General features: G+C 40.0%; 2 protein-coding genes across 6 annotated transcripts in view; both read left to right on the plus strand.

Annotated features, from left to right (window-relative positions):
• The window catches only part of tx (taxi), a 70,606-nt gene extending 66,256 nt beyond the window's left edge, over positions 1 to 4,350 (plus strand). The window contains 3 exon segments of the mRNA XM_067781501.1: positions 1,256 to 1,459; positions 1,549 to 2,045; positions 2,047 to 4,350. Coding sequence (XP_067637602.1) covers positions 1,264 to 1,459; positions 1,549 to 2,045; positions 2,047 to 2,586 — 1,233 coding nt within the window. The 5' untranslated portion in view covers positions 1,256 to 1,263 and the 3' untranslated portion in view covers positions 2,587 to 4,350.
• Positions 4,351 to 9,407: 5,057 nt separating this feature from the next.
• The window catches only part of Uck (Uridine-cytidine kinase), a 29,275-nt gene continuing 15,142 nt past the window's right edge, over positions 9,408 to 23,540 (plus strand). For 4 of the 5 annotated variants that reach the window (XM_067781519.1, XM_067781529.1, XM_067781509.1 and 1 more), the window contains exons 1-7: positions 9,408 to 9,477; positions 10,566 to 10,759; positions 12,663 to 12,728; positions 12,811 to 13,001; positions 19,147 to 19,292; positions 19,378 to 19,475; positions 20,993 to 21,041. In XM_067781519.1, coding sequence (XP_067637620.1) covers positions 10,658 to 10,759; positions 12,663 to 12,728; positions 12,811 to 13,001; positions 19,147 to 19,292; positions 19,378 to 19,475; positions 20,993 to 21,041 — 652 coding nt within the window. In that variant the 5' untranslated portion in view covers positions 9,408 to 9,477; positions 10,566 to 10,657. The other variant, XM_067781511.1, reaches the window with a different exon arrangement.

Below are 23,540 nucleotides of genomic sequence, written 5' to 3' on the forward strand. Positions count from 1 at the left end.
TATCTGAAAGATTCTACTTCCCCCTATTTAAACATAGACCGATGTTTCCGCCTTGTAGGGCAAGTAAAGATACGACCAAATTGAACCACTCAACAAGGAAGAATGGGGTTGCAGGCCATGGAAGTTCATGGCGTTACAAGCGATAAATCACACGTGGAGACCCAAGCTAGCGAAAATTCAATGAACCCGGTAAGGAAGCACCAGGCGCGTCCAAACAAGGCTGGGGAGAGGGGTACGAAGCGGGGATAGTAAGAGGGCCCTTCCACAGCTTTACCTAAGGTAATGCTCGATACTGAAACCATTGTAAGTTAGAAACTTTGTGCAGCATAAAGATGTAGCAATCAGTTGGAGACAATAAGCCGGCTTTTAAATCGCTGGAGCGACCCAGTCCCAGAGCAGGGAGATAGGCTAGCCATATCTATAATACAAGCACTTTCAAATCCAAAAGGGAGAGCTCACCCAGTAGCGACAAAGCCACGACCTTCAATGCTGCAAGTCAGAGAGGTTGGAGAAAGAATGGTGACTCTGATGCAGAAGACAAGAAGAAGTAACGCTCATTAAGCCTACCTAGGTCGTGTCATTTGCGGCTGGCCGCTATATTGTCGAATAAAACGGCTGTGTCATATGTTACCAGATCTCATCGCAGTGTCCATGTGTCTGACGCAGAAGTCCACAACATGTTGTTTTCTGAATTCTTCCATTCTTGATTATCTACAAGTCTACTAATTTTCGAATGGGGGTAACCATTTTGGAGATGGTCAAAGTTGAGCTGTATCGGATGTATTTCTGGTTCCTATATCCTTAAATAATGCGAAACGGAACGTAATGTAATGTATTTATTTATTACGGCTTCCTAAGCCTAACTTAAATCTATTTTACATGTTTATAATTGTCTTCTGGACTATGCAATCTAGAATAGTTACATCTATGTCCTACCTTGGAGTACTATGGATGGGAGACTTCCAGATCATGCGAACCTATAGTATTGCGAAACTCATCTTCCGACTCACAAGAGTCGGTCATTTGATAGGAAAAGGGAGTATAGTAAAGAAGCTCTGAAAACGGATCCTTTCTGTCCTATGACGTAGGGTAGACCGTCGTCCAAGGGTAATTCCACTTGATGTTGGAGAAATATTAAGAAGAATGAGTAGTGCCTGAAATAACCTACATACGTTTCCTATGTTCTTCATAAATCAAACCTTAACTAAATATGTTAGCCTCTTATTAACCTATTACCCATTTCCTTTTATTTCAGTATCCCTAATGAAATCCAAATTGTCTAACAAAATTCACGATTACACTCCATTGTTACCCAGCATGCAAAAGGGATTAGATGAAGACTACAAACCGAATAAAGTTGGTAGCCGTAAGGAGAAGTATGCCCTACGTGAACGCCAGAAACGTCGACTTGGGTTGGCGAGTGTGGTTGAAATGCCCAAACGTCTAAACCACCACAAAGGTAAGCAATCACATACAACATACACACGAACATACATACATACACAGCCATTAATGAAGATAAAGCTAAACTAATCATTCATGTTTCAGATGATATTGAACCGACCACAGGACCGCAATGTACACAAAATCCAACAGCGTCCAAATCAAAAGCACCTCCCCTCAGCAAATATCGACGAAAAACCGCCAATGCCCGCGAACGTACGCGCATGCGTGAAATCAATTCAGCCTTTGAGAATTTGCGGCATTGTGTACCACAAAGTATTGCCGTGGACGAGACGGGTCCAGCTAATGAAAAGCTAACGAAAATCACAACATTGCGTTTGGCTATGAAATACATAAGTTTACTAAGTGATGCGCTCAATAATCCCAACTTCAAAGGTGAACTGCCAATGGATTTTTTATATGACACTGACGAGTTGCAAATGACGGCGGAGTTAACTTCAACGCAGCCACCACTAAAACTTGAAACAAAAAAGAAAAGCACAACAACGAAAAATTCGAAGGCGACAAGCAAGTCTACAACAGCGCGCGCCAAGGTCGGCGATACAGTGATACAAAAACCGACTAAACATTTGGCGAAGCGAAAAAAAAAAAGACTTGAAGATACCAGCAGACAGTGTTGTCTCGCCAACCACTTACGAGTCGTCGTGTTACACAGCTTCAATTACAAGTAGATCATCCTCGTTTAATACCTGCAGTGCAGACTCATTTTCTTCGCACTCATCAAGCCTGCTTGATAGCATAACGAGTCCAAGCTATTCCAATCCCTTTGTGCCTTCCATGTCTGAGTTGAATAGCATAACTCTTGAGTCTGATGGCGAATCACTGCATCTCTCTGATCCGTGCAATAGTCCTTTACAGGATAACTACGATAGCCTGCTCCTTGGTGCTGGCCTATTGGATCGTAAAACATTGATGGAGCATAGTATTTTAGGTGAAATCGATACACCTTTGGAACTGAGCTTGCAATTACTTGGAACGACACCTCAACCGTTGGAATTTTCTATGGAACACCCGCCGTCAACATGCATTAGTCCACTGTCAGCTTTAGATACATTCAATCCATTTAGTGATTTTCTTCAGGAATATCCAGAGCAAGCATCGATGGATTTGTTTCTGACATAATCCGATACCGTGAAGCTCAGCCATCATTGCAATCACTATTATTAAACTTAGTTTGATTTTGTGCTAATCTTTCGAATTTATAGGGAATAGCGTTAAATTAACCGTCAAGCTCTTTATGTCAAATTTGACTCTTGCAATATAAATAGAATAAAAGCTGCCTCTGTACAGAACGAATAAACACCATAAAAAGTGTCAATTTTGAACCGAAACACTTAAGAAGGTTAATACAAATTATTTTACAGCCATCAAAGTATTTCCGCAAAATTTAGTCGTGAAATATAAATCAGAACTCGTGGTGCACAGAAAATACAAAAACCGCATAGTTCGTGGAAAACTAGTGCTTTCCTTAAATGTATCAAATTTGACACAGAGGATTTATAAGGGTTAAGTAAACAAATTTCGAACCGTAAAAATCTTTGTTTAAAGTTTGACACGTGCAATAAAATTAATAATCAGTGCAAAAATAGTGCTTTTCTTGAATGTGTCAAATTTGAACCGAAGAACTTACGAGAATTAAGTAGACTCATTTCAAAACCTTAAAAGAGACCAAGAGTCTCAAATTTGACCCTCGTCATATAAACAGAATAAAAATTTTAGTGAAAATAACATATGAAAACTCTAAAAATTGTGCGAAACTTTCGCTTTACGAAAAATTTGTCAAATTTGACCCGAAGCTCATATGAAGGTTAAGTTAACTCAGCTCAGTTTACAACTATTTCACGTGGCCATCGCTATTTTAAGTATTTCCTATTCTTCATACTTCATTGTTATTTCGTAATTTAATTTTAGTGCTTTTTTTAATCAAATACTTTTGCATTTAACATAATTGAACTGAAAAATGAGTGGTGAGAGTTTAAAGATACTCAAACACATACTTACTTGACTTAACAATATGATCTGTAATGTATTATTCTTTGGCGTCCATATTATTATGATATTGACTGTATTTTATATACACCCCTATTATGAATTTTCATACGATAGACGATAAACGCTTCCTAGCGTATCGTAAAAAATCAGCTTTCATATTGCGATTTCCACACGCCCGATAGATGTACTATTGTGAATGACAGCAGAGTTTTGTTTACAAATTTTTGTGAATCTATACGAAACAGATAGCAAAACAAAACGTAAATACTAACAATTCATTTGTCTTGTACGTAAAAGTGGTAAAAGTTTTTAAGAGCTGTTATAATAAAATGTTTTATGCAACCTCTGTTACCTTTTATATAAACTCAAATGAACAAATTGACGAAACTTGCATAGATTCCACAGAAAGAAGAAAATTGAGAGATCCTTCCAATCTTCTTGAAATGAACTCTACACTGTAAGTACTTGACATACTAAAAGTAAAAAAAGTTTAATAAACAAAATTGATGTCAGAGTATGTCTTAACAGAAATACAAGGCAGTTTGCGCACCCGTAAAAATAGGCCATCCATCCCAAATATTTTGAAGGTTTGTGCCACTTTAAGGCTTCTTGCCCAGGGTGTTGCAACAGTGTGTTGGGAATGAGGCTGTAGTTGGATTATTTTGGATTATGTAATAATTGTATATTTACTTCTATTTAAATAGTTCCCAACGTATCGTGGAAAAATTTATCAGCGATAGCTAGCGTAGAAAATTGAACAGCGTATGCGATAGTTAGCGTATGGCAATAACGATAAACGCTAACGATCGAGTTTCACACGCTAGAATTTATTTCATAATACGGTAGAACAGATTGCAAGCGTTTATCGGGTATCGTACGAGTTCATAATAGGGGTGTTAGTTTTTTTTTTTTTGTAAAGGGCACCGGCGATTAACAACGAGATTGATTGAATTTGGGTGTGTTAGTGCAGTCGGGTGGCTCCGTAACATACGTATTTGTTGTCGGCTACACGTTGATGAAAATCAAAAATTTTTGATTTTTTCATTTGACGCTTCTCTACAAAAAATTTGGTCACAAAACCTAATCACGCCCATGCAAATGTGACTATGAATATTACCTTTGACCGTAAAATGACAAGTCAAATGACGTGGAATGGCGAGAGCGTTTTTGCAGTGTTGCTTATTTGATAGTCGCGGGGTGTGATTGAGAAAACAGCAGTGTTGTATTTAGTTTGTGTTGACATTCAAAATGAAGAAATGCGCTGAAGAACAGCAATTCATATTAAAATTTATTGAAAATGATCAATGTATTACGTTTTGCGTACAAGCTTTTCATCCACAATTTCTTTTTATCACTCTTTTTCCATTTATTTTTATTTAATAAAACTGCTGTAGCTGCAAGTAAAAAAATCATCATCCGCTGACGAAATATTCACGTCCGAACGCTACGTTTTCTCAATGCAAATGTTGATTAATGGCTTTTTATTTGATAGTGGCGGGGCAAGCGTCAAATACCCGCCACGCATACATACAAAAATTCACTCAATCTCATTGTTAATCGCCGGAGCCCTTAAGAAACTTAGAAAATCTAACCCTCTGAAATTGTTTTATTAGAGAAGAATCGAACTTCGGCATTTTGTTAGAATTCGCTATGAATACTCGGCCGTATTAGGAAAACCTTGTTCAAAATTTTCACAAAAAAATCTAGGACTTTGTTGCTGTATTATTTATTAGTTTGTGTTTATTTGCACCTTTTCTAAATATTTGGCTCGACCTCGCCGAGCTTTGGCTGCTCTTGGCTTTAAAAGTCGATGTTCTCTAGTTTCTATATTATACGTACTGGAAAATTTTTGTTTGATATTTGTAAATTTTATTTAATTTTTAACAGAATGTCATTTCTTGTTGATTTTTTTAATAATTAATTTGTAAGATACTATGCGGACATGGCACAAAGAAGCTTTCATGCAAATACTAAAATTTTAATAAAAAAAAGTTAATACAAAAAAAGTAGCTGTAATCTTGCGTTTTTATAGAGAGAAAAATGTATAATGTTTGGTAAACATATGGAAGAGCTTCGATTCCGAGTTCGATACACCGGAACTTCTTATTGATACAGTCTTCCGGTTCCGAATGATTGATTTTCGGATTTATATATGTAACATTTGTAGCCTGCTTACAACGCAAATGTCGGCTCAGATTCAAATAGATCTAATTTTTCAGTTCCCATTTCGGTTCCGGTTAGCTCACTTACGTTAAATCCCTTCTCTTTACGTACCTCCGCTTCAAACATTATAGCGCTCCAGCGAGACCAAATAAACCATTCACAGCGTTACATTCCAACCCTTTACATACCCTGTAAATATTATAGCATTCCAGTTAGCTCAGAAGCCACTGGTATGACCACTGCAGCCTCGTAACCTTGTAAGCGAATAACGCTGCAAATGGGTAATGTTACGCGTCATATACACAAGCCTTGTGGTCGAAGAGAAACGCTTAGTTTGGTGAAAGACAAAACCCCTTAATGTGTGAGTATGAAGAGCTCTAGATTCTGAAAGAAATAATGCTCGAAAACTCTACCAGAACATTGAGCAAACGATGGAAGGTTCCCAAAACGAGGCAAGTTCCTGTATGATTAACAATAGCGACCTGGTGACCGACATACAGAGCTTGAATTATTTATGAAGGGAACATGTCTCTTAATTTGCTAGGGGAAGAATCTCTTCCACCAACTCCTGGTGATGGAATATAAGTTCCACTATCCGACAGTATCTAAGTTAAAATGTCAATATCCGAACTCTTAAATAATGAAGCGCTTTGGAACGACGGGCTATCCGCCGAGTTATTCAAACGCATCAACTGCCTTTGTGACCCGCACTTCGCAGCAGAGGAAGGGAAACAGTTGGAGGCCGGTTTGACAAGGAATGAAATGGCCGTTGCCATGAGACGGCCAAAATTTCATAGGTGACTAAGCACCAAGTATTAATGATACAAATTACGTCTTAGCAACTCAGGATAATTAAGGTTGCATTCATGTTGGAGCCTTGATTTAGCGGTGATTTGAGCTTTCAGAGTTCTAGAGGTTTCATGTTGAAGCTATGTTGTCAGAAATTAAAACTGCCATGAAATACATCATTTCTAAAGCGAAGCAGAAATGCTAAATACTCAAGAGTGGAATGAAATGCTGAACAGATATTCCAGGCGAATAAAGGGACATCTCCTCAAGCACAGCGATGTTATTTGACACTTCACAGCTCAGCCGTTTAATCGCGTAAACCGTTAGTAAGGTGAGCCCCGTTTTTATTGTTCAAATAACTAGTTTTTGCAAAAAAAAAAGCAATCATGCTCGGCCCGCTGCGGTCTATATCTACTTTTTAACAGGTTATTAAACCCCTTCTTATCCTAATCAATCCAGATATATGCAATATATGATCTGCATGTATTGTATCATACCAACCATAGTTTTGAGGAACAACGACTCTAACAGTAATATGGCTTTAGTTAAACCCTATTAAAACAGCTCTAAGACTTCCATTAAAAGGTATCGAAAGCAATTTGGCGGGTTACATCTATTGGATGGAGTGAATCACTGATAATGCCGTCGAAGTAAAGCACCGGACAAGCGTTATTTGCTTATCTAGCGTTATGAATTATACCAGAGGTACAAAGGAAAGTTTGCAGCGTTGAACGTTTTGACTGCGTCTTAATTTAAACTTCTTGCTTCGCTTTATTTTCTCCAAATTCTGTGCAGCCACACGTAGGGGCATAGTCATAGTCAAAATAAAATAAGTTTTAAATTTAGTTGCAGCTTTTTGACATAATTTGCTGTGAGCTATCTGTCAAATATGTTGCAACTAAATATAAAACCTATTTTATTTTGACTATGACTATGCGCCATTGAATTTATCTGGGCAAAAGTCTAACTGAGAGGTCGACTGCTAATACGTTATTAAAATATCGAGAGAGGTGTCAAATGGCACGTATTGATATCAGTATTAATAATCCGAAGGCGGAAAATAAAAATTTGAACTCGTTCAAAAGATATTAAAGAAAAACCGAGAAATGACCCGCGGGCCCTCCAAAACCGGGGGTAAGATCCATAGTATTTTTGCGCAGAACACCTTTCTGCATTGGCGGTCTTCGGCCGCGCTTATAAAAAATTACCCTGCGTGGGTCCAACACCGGTTGGGAGACCAAAACTATATCCGCGCAAAACACTTATGTTCGCAATTTTTTTTTGTGGGTACACAACATTACAACAACCACATGAAAATGGCCAATTTCAACTGAAAATATCTCCGGACAGAGATACAATTTTTCTTTTCCGCCTTCGGATTATTGTTGTCCAGGTCTTTTCGCGTTCGTTCGAGGTCGCGTCTTTTGACACCTCTTTTGATATTTTTGGTAGCGTATTAGCAGTCGACCCCTCAACTAGACTTTTACCTTTATCTGTTAAAACGAGTCAAGTCACATAAACGCGAAGTGCCCCAAATGGCACAATCCGCCCTTGTCATTGTAATGTGCAGCCAACACCTCTTATAAGCCGCGATAACTCGTGTATCAGTTATTGACAAGTATCGAGGTTGCGTTGTTCGTGCTCATATATGCTAATAGAAAATGCTCGTAATGTGTTTTGAATTCGAAATCAAAACAAGACAGCCTATAAAATTTTTTCGATTGTAGCAGCACAAGTGTGACAAGAAAAAATTAAAATTTAAGCTGCAGACATTGGTGCTTTATCGGTAACCGTATCGGTAACCTTATAACAGCTGATTCGACCAACCTTATGGGAATCAATGTAATCAATTATTGGTGCCGCTAAGATCGTAACCGTATCGTAGCCAACCAACTGGTCTTTGGTTTACCGTCCATGGTTCAACTATATACAGGTTGGCTCATCTGTAAAGCAACAAAATATGTCTGTTCAAATTGTCAAAATCTGTGTATTGATGTTGGTGCGAATGGTATGGAATGGAAACATAGAACTTAGCAGTTTTTGTATGTGTAAGTAAAATGTTGCCAACGTGTTGGTTTCATTTTGAGTTTGCCATCGCCTTTTGACAATCCCTTCGACCATGCAATGACATAAATAAAATCAGCTGATGAGATGAGCCAACCTGTACATAATTGAACCATGTTTACCGTCGTAATGATAAAAAGCTGATTATGTTAGGGATACGGATACAGCGATACGACATACGGCACCAATGACTCCCTAACGTAATCAGCTGTTTATCGTTACGACGGTAACCAAAACCCAATTGGTTGGCTACGATACGGTTACGACCTTAGCGGCACCAATAATCGCTTGCATTGATTCTCATAAGATAGGTCGAATCAGCTGTTATAATGTTACCGATACGGTTACCGATAAAGCACCAATGTCTCCAGCTTTAGGTACATTCGATTATTGAATACAAAAGCAAAAACGTTTAAACAGCAATATATCGGCACTCTGATATTCGGCAATGTAGGAGTATTACAATTGCCGTCTTCCAGTGAGTTTTACAGCACCAGCTCACACTCAATTCTCACGGGAATGCTCTGAATCATTGAGAGACTTAAGAAGCAGATGTCGTGAAATTTTCGCACACGTGAAATGTGATAGGCAGATGTCGCCGCTGTTTTTCATTTAACCCATACAGCGAAAGGCTAAGTAGCGACATCTATTTTTGAAAAAGTAGGTTTATTAAAGCAGCGTTGTCAAACTAAAAAGAAGTAATTAACAAATTATCTGGCTCACAAATTGAACCAGACTTCTATCTGGATTTATCTGGCTCAAATCGTTGTTTTTGCATTTACATGCAAAATTATTTATCTGGCTCAGGATTTTGCCACCAAAATATGTTCATGCTCTTATTTCCTAATGGCTAGGGATTTTTCACCCAATACTCGCTAGTGTGGCCTGTATGTAATGCCTAACGTGGTTCATGAGATTGGCAGCTCTGGTAGAAACAGCTGACTGTTATTTTCGACTGATTATCACTCATCTGGCAAATGTGAACGATTTTAGTAGAATTTTTTCATAATACGTTGTTCACTTCGTTTTCTGACGTCGTCGCGTCAAGTTCGGTTTTCCCCACAACTCAACCGCGTGCTATCAAGGGGCTTTACTCACGCGGTTTGAGAATAAAATGGCGGATAGTGCGGGAATCGAAAAGACAATATTAATTAAAAATACTTACAAATTGTGCGCTGTATTGTAAAAATATGCAAATTGTGCATATAAATAACAAATGAAATTGATAACCTGGCGTGGGCCACATAATACCAACTCGATTTACGTAAAACTGTCGTAACGGGAAAATCATTGAAGACACTTGGCAACAAGCCACTGAAAATTAATGTTTTTACATACATACAATGGAAATAAAATTCTCGGAAATAAACGGGACAATTTAACGGAGTAACTAAAATGTACAGTCATGTACACATAACCTGAATAAATATAAAATATAATAACGGAAAAGACGAAAATTACCAAAATTGGACAAAAACAACAATGAAATGGACTGGGGAATCTGTATATATTAAATTAAAACTTAAAAAATACACAAATTAAATAAACGAAAAATAATTACCAAAATTGGACAAAAACAACAATGGAATGGACTGGTGGAATCGAGATAAAACTTACCGGATTAGACAAATTGGATTTGAATCATACAACCAAAAAGTGATATTTAAACAAAGAAAGTGGACAAAAATACCAACTCAAACTGAAAATTAAAAAAAATTGAAACTATTGTGATATGAAGATTTGGAAAATATCAACAAATTAAAGACCTTTACCAAATTAAATTAGACATAAACACAAATTTTATAAATAATCAAACATACATATAACTATAATTTGAAAATAACCTGGCGTGGTGCCATGAAAAAACCAGTTAACAAAGCACATAATTAAATACAAATAGCAAGCTACTACACATGGTTCTGGCCAGTTGGTATTACCATTGTGTATTAGTGGAGCCTAAATTACTTACATACTATGGAAAGTTAATCCAGAAATTAATCATTTTATGCATTGGACAATAACCTGGAACTGGGACTTTCAAATATAAGAAGGTCCTCCTCCATGCAATCAAATCCCAAAAAAAAAAAAAAAAAATAATACGTTGTTAATTTATATAAAGTGTGTACATTAAGCGGAAAAGTAGAATATTTAAGTGCGTTAAGAAGTAATTTATGTGCGAAAGAAAATGGATATAAATAAATCGTTACTTTTGCCAAATAATGATCTTAAATCAGATATAAAAACGCCATTTTTGATTGGTGTGGCGGGTGGAACTGCTAGTGGCAAGGTGAGTTAATAAAGGAGCGCCTATTTGGAATCTGCGAGTGTAGATATGTACGCTATAAAAAGGCAGGGTAAAAGTCTAGTTGAGGGGTCGACTGCTAATACGCTACCAAAAATATTGAGAGAGGTGTCAAGCAACGCGTCTTGACATCAATCAGTATTAATAATCCGAAGGCATCGGCATCCGCGGTTTGACTTGTACACGTAATACTCGTCTTATATTGCAAGATATTTGTGTCGGAGTCCCGCGACCAGCAGGGCAGAGTTGCAGCTAAATAGTCTCCTCCGGTGTCAAACACATTCCAGAATAAGTGATGGCTTCATTAATACAGTGAGTGCAATCTGACTGACACTTAATACTGTTATTATTTGAAAAGAGCAAGATATGTTGAACCTGGAAGCGCAATAACCAGCTCCGATGCTCTCCGATGTACTAGGGTTAACTTTTCTTTACATAAATGACTATTTGGTATTAAATATAACTCAGAATAGTGGAAACGACTCTTTGATATGAACTGCTGATGGCGTAGCAGGTGTGGGACCTCCTCAGGGTTATTTTTTTGAATCGTGGTTGAAGGTCGCCTTTGCAGAAAGGTGTTTTACTGTGGATTGCGTAGCTGGTGTTGGATCGGCTCAGAGTTATTATGGTAAAGCGCGGCAAAAGGCCGCTAAAGCCAAAAGGTGATGGAGGCAGAAATACTGAGTACTTAAATTTTGAAAATAAATTTTTTTGTAAATATACCAAAGGATGTACATAAACTATTAGGCTACGAAAAATCTGCATGATATTTTGTGAAATCTGTACGCTCTTCTCTGCCCTCCCACATTTTTAAGTTTCGAAATCCTGGCTAAGAAAGTCTGCTGTACCTTACAAGCCTATGTATTTGGTAAATATTATCACCTCTAGAGGCGTTCCAATTCCATTTCAAAACACTTCAATTAAGCTATCCTGCGCCATACAAGGAAACTGGGAGCATGGGAGATTATGTTGTTTTTCCGAACAAATCCTCCCCCGAAATCTTAAGGGGTTTACTGGTATAAGCAGTTCGGTGCAGATTGAATCCGGTAAGCTCCGGTTAAAACACCTGCTATTAGCTTAACTGCTTGTGGGCCACTTTTTTGAGCGCTCGAAATTTGAGTCTGGATTTCTAGTCGCTTTTCGGATTGATTATCACGGGAATATTCTAACTCCTAGCCCGCTGAGGATGGCTGCGTCGATGATGTTTACAATTCAGAAATATACACCTGATTGTAATGAGAAAGGGGCGTTTTTATAAAAACGTTGTCAGGGTGTTTTCCAATGTAGTACCTTCTAGGTTTTGTAAAGTATTAGGAACTTCGTAGGTTCCATACCGTATTGAATCCATTCCCAAACCCCTAAACCAGTGTTGTTGTTATTGTTGTTGTAGCGATAAGGTTGCCCCCGAAGGCTTTGGGGAGTGTTATCAATGTGATGGTCCTTTGCCGTAAACAAATTCGGTACGCTCCGGTACCATAGCACCATTAAGGTGCTAGCCCGACCATCTCGGGAACGATTTATGTGGCCACGTTAAACCTTCAGGCCATTCCTTCCCTCCCTACCCCCAAGTTCCATGAGGAGCTTGGGGTCGCCAGAGCCTCGTCTGTTAGTGAAACAGGATTCGCCGCGGATAGGTGAGGTTGACAATTGGGTTTGGAGAAGCTATATATTGCGCTGGCAACCTGAAAGGTTGCGCTACACAGCCCCTTGAATCTGGTATTTTAGACGCCTCTTACGACAGGCATACCTACCGCGGGTATATTCTGATCCCCTAACCCGCTGGGGGCCTAAACCAGTGTCAAACACAATTGTACTGCTGGAGGTTTTGCTAAATCATAACGCACGTCTGCACACTAGGTTGTACTTTAAAAATGTCTTTAACTTTCAGTCGACGGTATGCAAGAAAATTATGGAACAACTTGGCCAAGCTGATATGGAGCAAGCGCAGCGTCAGGTAAATATAAACTATTTTATTTACTGTGGCACTATTTTAAATACTAATAGTTCTAAATCTGTTGCTTTTTACGTTTCCGCAGGTCGTCACGATTAGTCAAGACAGCTTTTACCGTGAATTAACAGTTGCTGAAAAGGCAAAAGCACAAAAAGGACTCTTCAATTTTGATCATCCTGATGCATTCAACGAAAATTTAATGTATGATACTTTGCAGGAAATATTAAAAGGCAAAATAGTTGAAGTGCCATGCTACGACTATCGATCTAATTCACTGTAAGTTTGAGTTAGTTGATTACTGCTAAATAAATGTATCACTCTTCATTAGCTAGCAAGATTATTTAGAAGCACTTTTTTGCAGCTCTTTCAATAAAATCGTTATTGAAAGCTTCAATAAAGTCATCGCTTATTAGATAGTTATATAAAATAAAACAAATTCCTATATAAGATATAGATTATAACGTTTACCTCCTTGAGTAAAATCATTACATTGTTAATTCTACCTGAAGGGGGTTTTAAATACTGCCTTAAAAATATACCAAAAAAGTTTTACTTCAGCCGACTTGACCTTTTATTGATTACAGCCAAATAAATCATTTGTAAGAGGGTGTATGCATAGGAATGGGGCAGCTGTCTATAACTCAGATAAATATACTAAAGCAGCATTCATTAGCTCTTATATATTGTTATAACAATATTACTATGTTTGCCGTCCATTATAACATAAGTTCAATAACCTATTTATTGTACTTATCATTAGAACCATACATAAGGCAACGTTGGTGGAGAATTTCCTTATCACAAAACTGAATACATTAGGAAATTCTCATGTGTATAGGTCAGTGGCGGGCATCCCGATAAAATAATATTTTATAGAAGTATTGTACCCCAGCGGGTTAGGGGGTCAGAATATACCCGCGGTAGGTATGCTTGTCGTAAGAGGCGGCTAAAATACAGATTCAAGGGGCTGTGTAGCGCAACCCTGCAGGTTGCCAGCGCAATATATAGCTTCTCTAAACCCAATTGTCAACCTCACCTATCCGCGGCGAATCCTGTTTCACTAACAGACGAGGCTCTGGCGGCCCTAAGCTCCTCATGGAACTTGTGGTTGGGGAAGGAGGGGTTGGCCTGAAGGTTTAATGTGGCCACATAAATCGTTCCCGAGATGGTCGGGCCAGCACCTTAATGGTGCTGTTGTACCGGAGCGTACCGGATCTGTATCCGGCAAAGAACCATCACATCGATAACACTCCCCAAAGCCCTCGCGGAGCAACCTTATCGCTACAACAACAACATAGTAGTATTGTTGTTGTATTAACGATACAGCCACTCCCCGAAGGCTTTGGGGAGTGTTATCGAAGTTGATGGTCCTTTGCCGGATATAGATCCGGTACGTTCCGGTAATAAAGCACAATTAACGATTTATATGACCATATTAAACCTTCAAGGCCATCCCTCCCTCCCCACCTCCTAATTCCATGAGGAGCTTGGAATATTTCAAATAAAACGCATGCTGATAGGGATGGGTTATGCTGGGTGGAACTGACCGGTCCTAGGGCGATCGCTTCCTCTTCCTGCCTCGCCAAGTTTTTGCTCCTACCCTCGAACCCTTCGACAGTAGTGGTGTGGGGATTCTCTTGCCACAGCCCGAAGCTAAGCAATCACCCTGCATGGAAGTTATCAGTTTGGTTGGGTCGACCAAGGCTCCAAAGTGCCAGTCAGCTCTTAAGCTACAACTCACTGAGGGTCAGAATATATCCGCGGTAGGCATACCTGTCGTCGCTTCCCAAGGCAGTCGGTTCTATGTACCGGAGCGACTCGGGATTTTTCCCGACCAAGGACTGTCATTTCAGTGTGACCCCATCTAATTTGTTTCGTCCCTCCCACAAATTGTCATCCTCCCAGCAGCTCCTTGCAGCAGGACTGCTCCATATTCTCTTACTCCGGGAAGGCATCGATCCAATCCGGGTCCGTCTCCTGACCCCGGTCCTGAGAAATGGTTTTGCTGCATCTGCCGGAAAAGAATCTTTTTAGGACGGTCATACTCTGTTCAGTGTGTTCGTGCAAGGGATGGTTGCATCGGACAGGTTGTTCTGGGCTTGATCCCAAAACCCTTCGTCCACGTAACTTTTATAAATCTTTTGTGGCTCCTTGCTGTTCACGCCCAAGGGCGTCCCGTAGTCTACGCCTAAGCGCCCCCCCCCCCCCCCCCCCCCCCCACTACCTTCCCCACGCTGCTCAGCAAGCCACAACAAGTACCCGCTGCTGCTCGCGTCCCACGGCGCCAACAACTCAAACAGCTGATACCACTCATAACTACTACCTTCGTAGTAGAGTTGGTAGCAATGCTGAGCATCAGCCCCTGCCCCGTCTTCTCCCCCCCCCCCCCCCCCCCCTCTTTTCCGGCAGCAATCGTGCAGGTCAGGGAAACAGACTCTTAGTCCCTACCGCCGTTTGCACCGTCTGCCAGCACAGAATATATAGGTTTGCGACATCCGCCCAATGCAGCTCCTGCCTTGGGTGGTGCCACTTTTCTAGATGTTCTGGTCTCCGCGACGGCAACCCCCCGACGGGTTTCATCGCGCCATGTTTCCAGGTCGCAAACCCAAATCACCCGGGTACCCCAATGCTTGCCCAAGGACGCCCAGTCCCAGGGCCACAACAGCAATTGCGTCCTGGCCTTCCACAACCCAGGCGTAGTCACCCGTCACTTACCCCCAGAGTGGCGACGTCTCCGCTTATGCACTTCAGAATTCTGCAGTTAAACTGTAATGGACTAACTGGGAAGATTACGGAGATAGTCGATTTCATGAAGCGGCACAACATCCGCATTGCTGCGATTCAAGAGACTAAACTCGCAGCAAGATCTGCATTGCAGACCTGCTCTGGGTATAATGTCCACAGGAAAGACCGCGAGAGTGGAAATGGAGGCGGTCTCGCGTTTATCATACACCATTCTGTGAAATATTATATATTTGATCCTGGCATCGACCGCAGGGACAATGTCTTAGAACGTCAAGGCCTATCTGTCCGGTCAGGCGATGCAAACCTAGAAATCATCAACATATACATCCCTCCTGCCACTTGTTGCCCCAGTGGATACCGCCCTAATATCAGGGCCTTACTCACTGGCAACAATCGCATTATCTTAGGCGATTTCAATGCCCATCATGATCTATGGCATTCAAACTTTCGGGCGGGCAGTAGGGGTGAGATGTTGGCGGATCAAATAGAAGAAACGACGTTCTGCACAATAAACGGAGACGCCCCCACACGTATGGTAGGAAGCTGTCACAGCTCGCCAGATATCTCAATCGTGAGCGCAGAACTCGTAAACTGCGTCAACTGGCAGCCGATGATAACATTGGCATCCGACCACCTGCCCATACTTATTTCGCTTGAGCGTACCGCAGACTTTATCGTCACTGAAAAACGCACTTTCATAAACTTCAAAAAAGGAAAGTGGGAAGAATATAAATCCTTTACAGACAACCGCTTTGCTGCCCTCCCTATCCCGACTGATGCCCGCCAAGGGGAGCGTGCCTTCCGTAAGGTCATTAAATCCGCCTCGGCACATTTCATTCCCGCGGGAGAATTCCCGAAATCCGGCCCCACTTCCCGGCGGAGGCCGCAAACTTAGAGAGAGAACGTGACCTTATAAGACAGCTTGATCCAGGCGACCCCCAAATAAGGGATATAAACCAACGCATCAGATTGCTTGTGGATGAACACAAGCGGGCGAAATGGGAGGAGCACCTAAGAGGTTGTAACCTCTCTACCGGTGTGGGTAAACTTTGGTCCACCGTAAAGTCCTTATCGAATCCGACTAAGCACAAAGACAAAGTTTCCATCGCCTTTGGCGACAAAGTGCTGTCGGACGCGAAAAAATGCGCGAGCGCTTTCTGCCGACAATATATAATGCATCCTACGGTCGACAAAGATAGACGGAGAGCCAATAGACACGCACATAAACACAAATTCAGCGCGTCACCAATCACCATCACCGCTAAAGAGGTTGAGGACGTGCTAAACCATCCAAAGCAGTGGGCCCAGACGGCATAGCCATGCCGATGCTTAAAAGCTTTGGGAAAGAGGGTTTCAAATATTTAGCGCATGTCTTCAACCTGTCTCTTTCCACCTTTGTCATACCTGAGAAATGGAAAATGGCCAAGGTGGTCCCGCTACTAAAGCCTAGGAAACCAGCTAACATAGGTGAGTCGTATCGTCCGATATCTCTCCTATCGCCAGTGGCAAAGACGCTTGAAGCCATTTTGCTCCCTTATTTCCAAGCAAATTTGCAGCTAGCCCCTCATCAGCATGGCTTCAGAAAACTCCATAGCACTACCACCGCGCTAAATGCCATTAGCACCCAGATAAATTGCGGTTTAAATCAATACCCCACCATAGAACAGTACTCGTAGCGCTAGACCTATCAAAATCTTTTGATACGGTCAACCATGGCTCGTTACTGCACGACCTGGAAGGGTCTACCCTTCCCCCATTTCTTAAAAGATGGACCGTAAATTATCTGGGTGGTCGGCAGGCATCGGTGCAATTTAGAAACGAAACATCAAAACCGAGGAGAATTAAACAAGGGGTGCAACAGGGTGGTGTCCTATCCCCACTTTTGTTTAATTTATACATATCTAAGCTACCTTCACCACCGGAAGGAGTCACAATCGTTTCCTACGCCGATGACTGCACAATAATGGCCACAGGCCCAGGCCCAAAGATCGATGCGCTATGCAATAAAATAAACGGCTACCTCCCTGAGCTCTCCATTTTTTTCGCCTCGCGAAAGCTGGCATTATCACCGACTAAATCTTCCGCGACCTATTACAACATGGACGTCCCAAATGTCGACCATTTTGAACATCCACGTCGATGGCACTACACTACCGACTGTCCTACACCCCAAAATCTTGGGTGTGACGTTTGATCAGGATCTACATTTTGGTGAGCACGCAGCCGCAATTGTTCCGAGAATTCAGAGCCGTAACAAAATCCTCAAATCCCTCGCTGGCAGTACTTGGGGAAAAGATAAAGAAACGCTCATGACTACATACAAAGCAATTAGCCAGCCGATTACGTGCTACGCGTCACCCATATGGTCGCCAAGCCTAAAAATCACCCACTGGAAGAAACTACAGGCCTGCCAAAATACTGCTCTCAGAATCGCCACGGGCTGTCTTCTTATGTCCCCAGAACACCATCTGCATAATAAGGCGAGAATACTCCCCATCAGGGAGAGAAATGAGATGCTGACCAAACAGTTCCTGTTGAATACCCAGAAACCTGGCCATCCCAACAGACATCTGATTGATGAACCAGCACCGCCTAGGGGCTTAAGGAATCATCTCCGTAAGCATTTTGAGGAAATACGGCACCTGAGTACCCAGCCGTATGAAGTGAAAAAACACAAGCAGGTCCTTGGTGAACTCCATAAACAGGCTTCGGACCTTTATGCCGGGAATTGCCCGGTGAATCCAGTACTTAACGAAAATTATCCAAAACTCGCGGAAGAGGAACGCATACTCCCCAGGGAAACGCGTGTCACTCTTGCTCAACTTCGTTCTGGATACTGTAACAGGTTAAACGCTTACCTATTCAGAATCAACCCCGACATACGAAATGTATGCCCCGCTTGCAATGTGTCCCCACATGACACCAACCATCTCTTCAATTGTAATGTGGAACCAACGCCTCTAACACCCCTTTCCTTATGGTCCACCTCTGTTGAAACGGCAAGTTTCCTTGGACTCCCGTTAGAAGATATTGATACCAATTTGTGATCGGTCGCGGCTATTAGGTGGGGCAAGCATTGCTACAACAACAACAACAACTCACCAAGGCCTTCGGGGAGTGTGCTTTTTGCTACAACAACAACAACAACAGATGACCAGATATACCCGGATATACCACTGACTGCAAATTATCAAATAGGTTCCATAGCACCCTATATTAGAGCGTTAACAGTTCTTGGTCACCCACATACCGTTGACATTGTAGAAGTTAGAATGACACAAATGCAAGCTCCTTAACCGCTCAGCTACATCGTCGGGCGCTAAGGAATTTGGCTAAACCCTTACTACATCTACAACATTCCTACTCTCGAACACAAAGTGCTAAGCCTCAATCAGCTTTAAGGTGCAATACTGTAGGCTCGACTGTCGTGCATACGAAATATTTTAATGATAGAAGATTATTCATTAATTCGCCTACTGGTGACAAAAACAACCTTGAGATAAAAAATACTTTTAAGGCAATATATTCTGTTGTCTCATAATTTTATCACCTTTTATAAATTAAAAATATTTGCTCGCCTCAATAAGGTGTTAATTAGTTATTCATCTTATATATTGACTAAACAATTATTTGCATTACTCTTTCTTTTTGTTTTTTTTTTTTTTGCATGCAACAGTGATCATGAAAATAAATTGACAATTTATCCAGCTGACGTCGTATTGTTCGAAGGTATACTCGTATTTTATTTTCCAAAAATACGCGATCTATTTCATATGAAGCTATTTGTGGATACCGATTCTGATACACGCTTGGCACGTAGAGGTAGAATATATTCTTCTTTCTTATAATATACACAGAAGTATGTGTTAGTATTTTAATTATTTAATTAATCAATAAAAATATTTAGTGCCGCGTGACATCAATGAACGTGGGCGTGATTTGGATGCAGTGTTGACACAGTATATGACTTTTGTAAAGCCCGCTTTTGAAGAATTTTGTTCGCCGGTAAGATATAAATGTCATACATAATGTTTATTAAATATGTACATAGGTCCTAACGCACCGTAGGATGCCTAATCGAGAAAGTAGCGTTTTATTCACCGAAATTATAACTACTTATTGCGATTTACTTGTACTGAACCGGCTGAAAAACTCCTACAATATTATTTTCAAAACCCTTTTTTATCTATAGCTGGAAATCAAATTATGGACGTACATACAGTAATGGAAAAAATAATAGGGACAAATATCAAATCCACTATATCAGCTCTGTTCAGCTCTTTAGAGGACAAAAATGGGTTAGCTTTGTAATGGCGTTTCGCTATGAGGGGAAGTAACCACTTCCCGCAAATAAGACAAACTGGCGGAATACAATTTATTGCAAAAGAATAACCTTTAACTGTTATTGTTATAGGGTGCACCATGCTAAGAAACACTTTGAAGTACTACTGATATAATGGATTTTGTATTTGTCCCTATTATTTTTTTCACCACTGTACATCTTGACTGCTGACTTAGGTGTCGTTTAAAATACACTATACCCCTACAGCGAAACTCCCGACGCTCTATATCGGGTTGTTTTCCAAAACATCAAAGCCCAAAAATTAACAAAGTCCTACCTACAAAGTCACTCCCTATTTTAGTTTAAAAGGTATTAGGCTGAGATAAGAATTAAAAAATATTTACCGAAATGACGTTTTTCAAGTAAATTCTCAAGTAGCACTTTTTCGAAACAGATTTTGAGTTATTGTGAAACAAACTCTGAGGTAGGACGTTTCCGAACTGGCAGTTGATACAGAGAAAATATTTTTCAAAAAATATTTCACAAAATAATTTGGTGCTGAACAAAATAAAACATTACATAGCCTAATGTACATAAACACACGGACTTTCTAGGCTGGTCGTTAAATATTTATTTGCTTTTCGACGAACTGCTGGAAGGCAAGGAAAAATTTGTTTCTCTTATTAAGAGCATAGCCACAAAATAGGTCAAGAAACATAGATTTAAGCCAAGCTTGTCTAGCGCATGACTACAGTACAGAGATATAGCTATGGACTAGCAGCAACCAAGTTTAGGTAAACTCTCCGTTAATGTGATTACTTCAAAACCGAGCGATTTATGGCTGGTTCTTGCAAAATATATATAGCTAAGGATGAAATTCATTAATAATTGCAGCTTTTTTCTTTCATACAACGACCAAAGCTGTAGTAACCGAAAGAATGCACTGTAATAAACCATTAAAATTTGTCTGAGCGCTGGGTATCATTAAATGTTTCGACTCCTGGTAAGAAGTGGGCTAAGCCCGCGGTTTGCGTAGCTGACTGCACACCTCTTTACAGGGAGTCAAGTTTTCAAGGCTTTCTTAAAATAAGCATCAAATTTTGGGGCGTACTTTTGCATATTATTAATTTTGTATGGAAATCGACCTAGTCTTATGTACATTTATTTTTACCAAGGCAAAAAGCTTGCTATAAATTAAATTTGTCTATGTTCTTATATAAATTTTTTTGCTTATTTATAGACCAAAAAATTTGCTGATGTAATAATACCGCGCGGTGCTGATAACACAGGTTCGTAGTTACTTTTATTTACGCATAGTTTTTTTTGTTGCTTTTTGCGTAATTAATTATTGCTTACTTATTTATGCCACAAACAGTTAATAGTTGATAACAGCAAACAATATATACATACACCAGCAAGTGGAATAATAGTAGCAAAAATTATTTGTAATGTTTATTAGTTCATTTCAATTTTTATACTCAGATGAGCAGAGCTCACAGAGTATATTAACTTTGATTGGATAACGGTTGGTTGTACAGGTATAAAGGAATCGAGATAGATATAGACTTCCATATATCAAAATCATCAGTATCGAAAAAAAATTTGATTGAGCCATGTCCATCCGTCCGTCTGTCCGTTAACACGATAACTTGAGTAAATTTTTAGGTATTTTGATGAAATTTGGTATATAGGTTCCTGGGCACTCATCTCAGATCGCAATTTAAAATGAACGATATTGGACTATAACCAAGCCCACTTTTTCGATATCGAAAATTTCGAAAAGTCGAAAAAGTGCGATAATTCATTACCAAATACGGATAAAGCGATGGAACTTGGCAGGTGAGTTGAACTTATGACGCAGAATAGAAAACTAGTAAAATTTTGGACAATTGGCGCCCACTTTTAAATGAAGGTAATTTAGAAGTTTTGCAAGCTGTAATTTGGCAGTTGTTGTTGTTGTTGTTGGAGCGATAAGGTTGCTCTCCGAAGGCTTTGGGGAGTGTTATCGATGTGATGGTCCGGTACGCTCCGGTACCACAGCACCATTAAGGTGCTAGCCCGACCATCTCGGGAACGATTTATGTGGCCACATTAAACCTTCAGGGCATTCCCCCCTCCCCACCCCCAAGTTCCATGAGGAGCTTGGGGTCGCCAGAGCCTCGTCTGTTAGTGAAACAGGATTCGCCGCGGATAGGTGAGGTTGACAATTGGGTTTGGAGAAGCTATATATTGCGCTGGCAACCTGAAGGGTTGCGCTGCACAGCCCCTTGAATCTGGTATTTTAGTCGCCTCTTACGACAGGCATACCTACCGCGGGTATATTCTGATCCCCTAACCCGCTGGGGGGTAATTTGGCAGTCGTTGAAGATATCATGATGAAATTTGGCAGGAACGTTACTCTTATTACTATATATATACTTACTAAAAATTAGCAAAATCGGCGAACGACCACGCCCACTTTTTAAAAAAAAATTTTTTTAAAGTCAAATTTTAAAAGAAAAGTTAATATCTTTACAGTATTAAGTAAATTATGTCAACATTCAACTCCAGTAATGATATGGTGCAACAAAATACAAAAATAAAAGAAATTTTCAAAATGGGCGTGGCTCCGCCCTTTTTCATTTAATTTATCTAGGATACTTTTAATGCCATATGTCGAACAAAACATTACCAATCCTTGTGAAATTTGGTAGAGGCTCAGATTCTAGGACGATAACTGTTTTCTGTGAAAAAGTCGACCGTCTGTCCTTCCGCTCGGCCGTTAACACGATAACTTGAGCAAAAATCGATATATCTTTAATAAACTCAGTCCACGTACTTATCTGAACTCACCTTATATTAATTGGATATCGAAAGTTACAAAAAATGCCATAATTCTATACCAAATACAAAAAAGGGATGAAACATGGTAATTGGATTGGTTTATTGACGCAAAATATAACTTTAGAAAAAACTATGTAAAATGGTGTTAGGTGTCACACCATATTAAGTAGAAGTAAATGAAAAAGTTCTGCAGGGCGAAATCAAGGGCTTTGAATCTTGGCAGGAATACCGTTCGTGGTATTACATATGGGGTATTCCATCCCATTTCGACCAATTTTGAACCCGACCCCTTTAGAATTGGCTGAAAGTTTTTCTTCTTTTTCTAGCTTACGAAAGACGTTTTTCAGAAGTTTTTCAAATTTTTCCATCCAACTCAAAAAAAGTTATGAATTTTAAAAAAACACCGTTTTTGTTTTCAAAGTGCTATAACTTTTTCAAAAATTGACCGTTTGGGATCTTTTTTTTTTTTTAATATGTTTTTAAATGTACTTTTCGGAAAAAATACAAAAAAAATTTTAAATTCTAAAGGGGTCGGGTTCAAAATTGGTCGAAATGGGATGGAATACCCCATATATAAATAAATTAGCGGTACCCGACAGATGATGTTCTGAGTCACCCTGGTCCACATTGTGGTCGATATCTCGAAAACGCCTTCACATATACAACTACTACCACTCCCTTTTAAAACCCTCATTAATACTTCTAATTTGATACCCATATCGTACAAACACATTTAGAGTCACCCCTGGGCAACCTGTATGGCGATATCTCGAAAAGGCGTCCACCTATAGAACTAAGGCCCACTCTCTTTTAAAATACTCATTAACACCTTTCATTTGATACCCATATCGGACAAACAAATTCTAGGGTCACCCCTGGTCCACCTTTATGGCGATATCTCGAAAAGGCGTCCAACAATAGAACTATCATTAAAACCTTTCATTTGATACCCATATCGTAAAAAC

The sequence above is a fragment of the Eurosta solidaginis genome, chromosome 1 (genome assembly GCF_040869045.1).
Source record: "Eurosta solidaginis isolate ZX-2024a chromosome 1, ASM4086904v1, whole genome shotgun sequence".
Classification (NCBI taxonomy): Eukaryota; Metazoa; Arthropoda; class Insecta; order Diptera; family Tephritidae; genus Eurosta; species Eurosta solidaginis.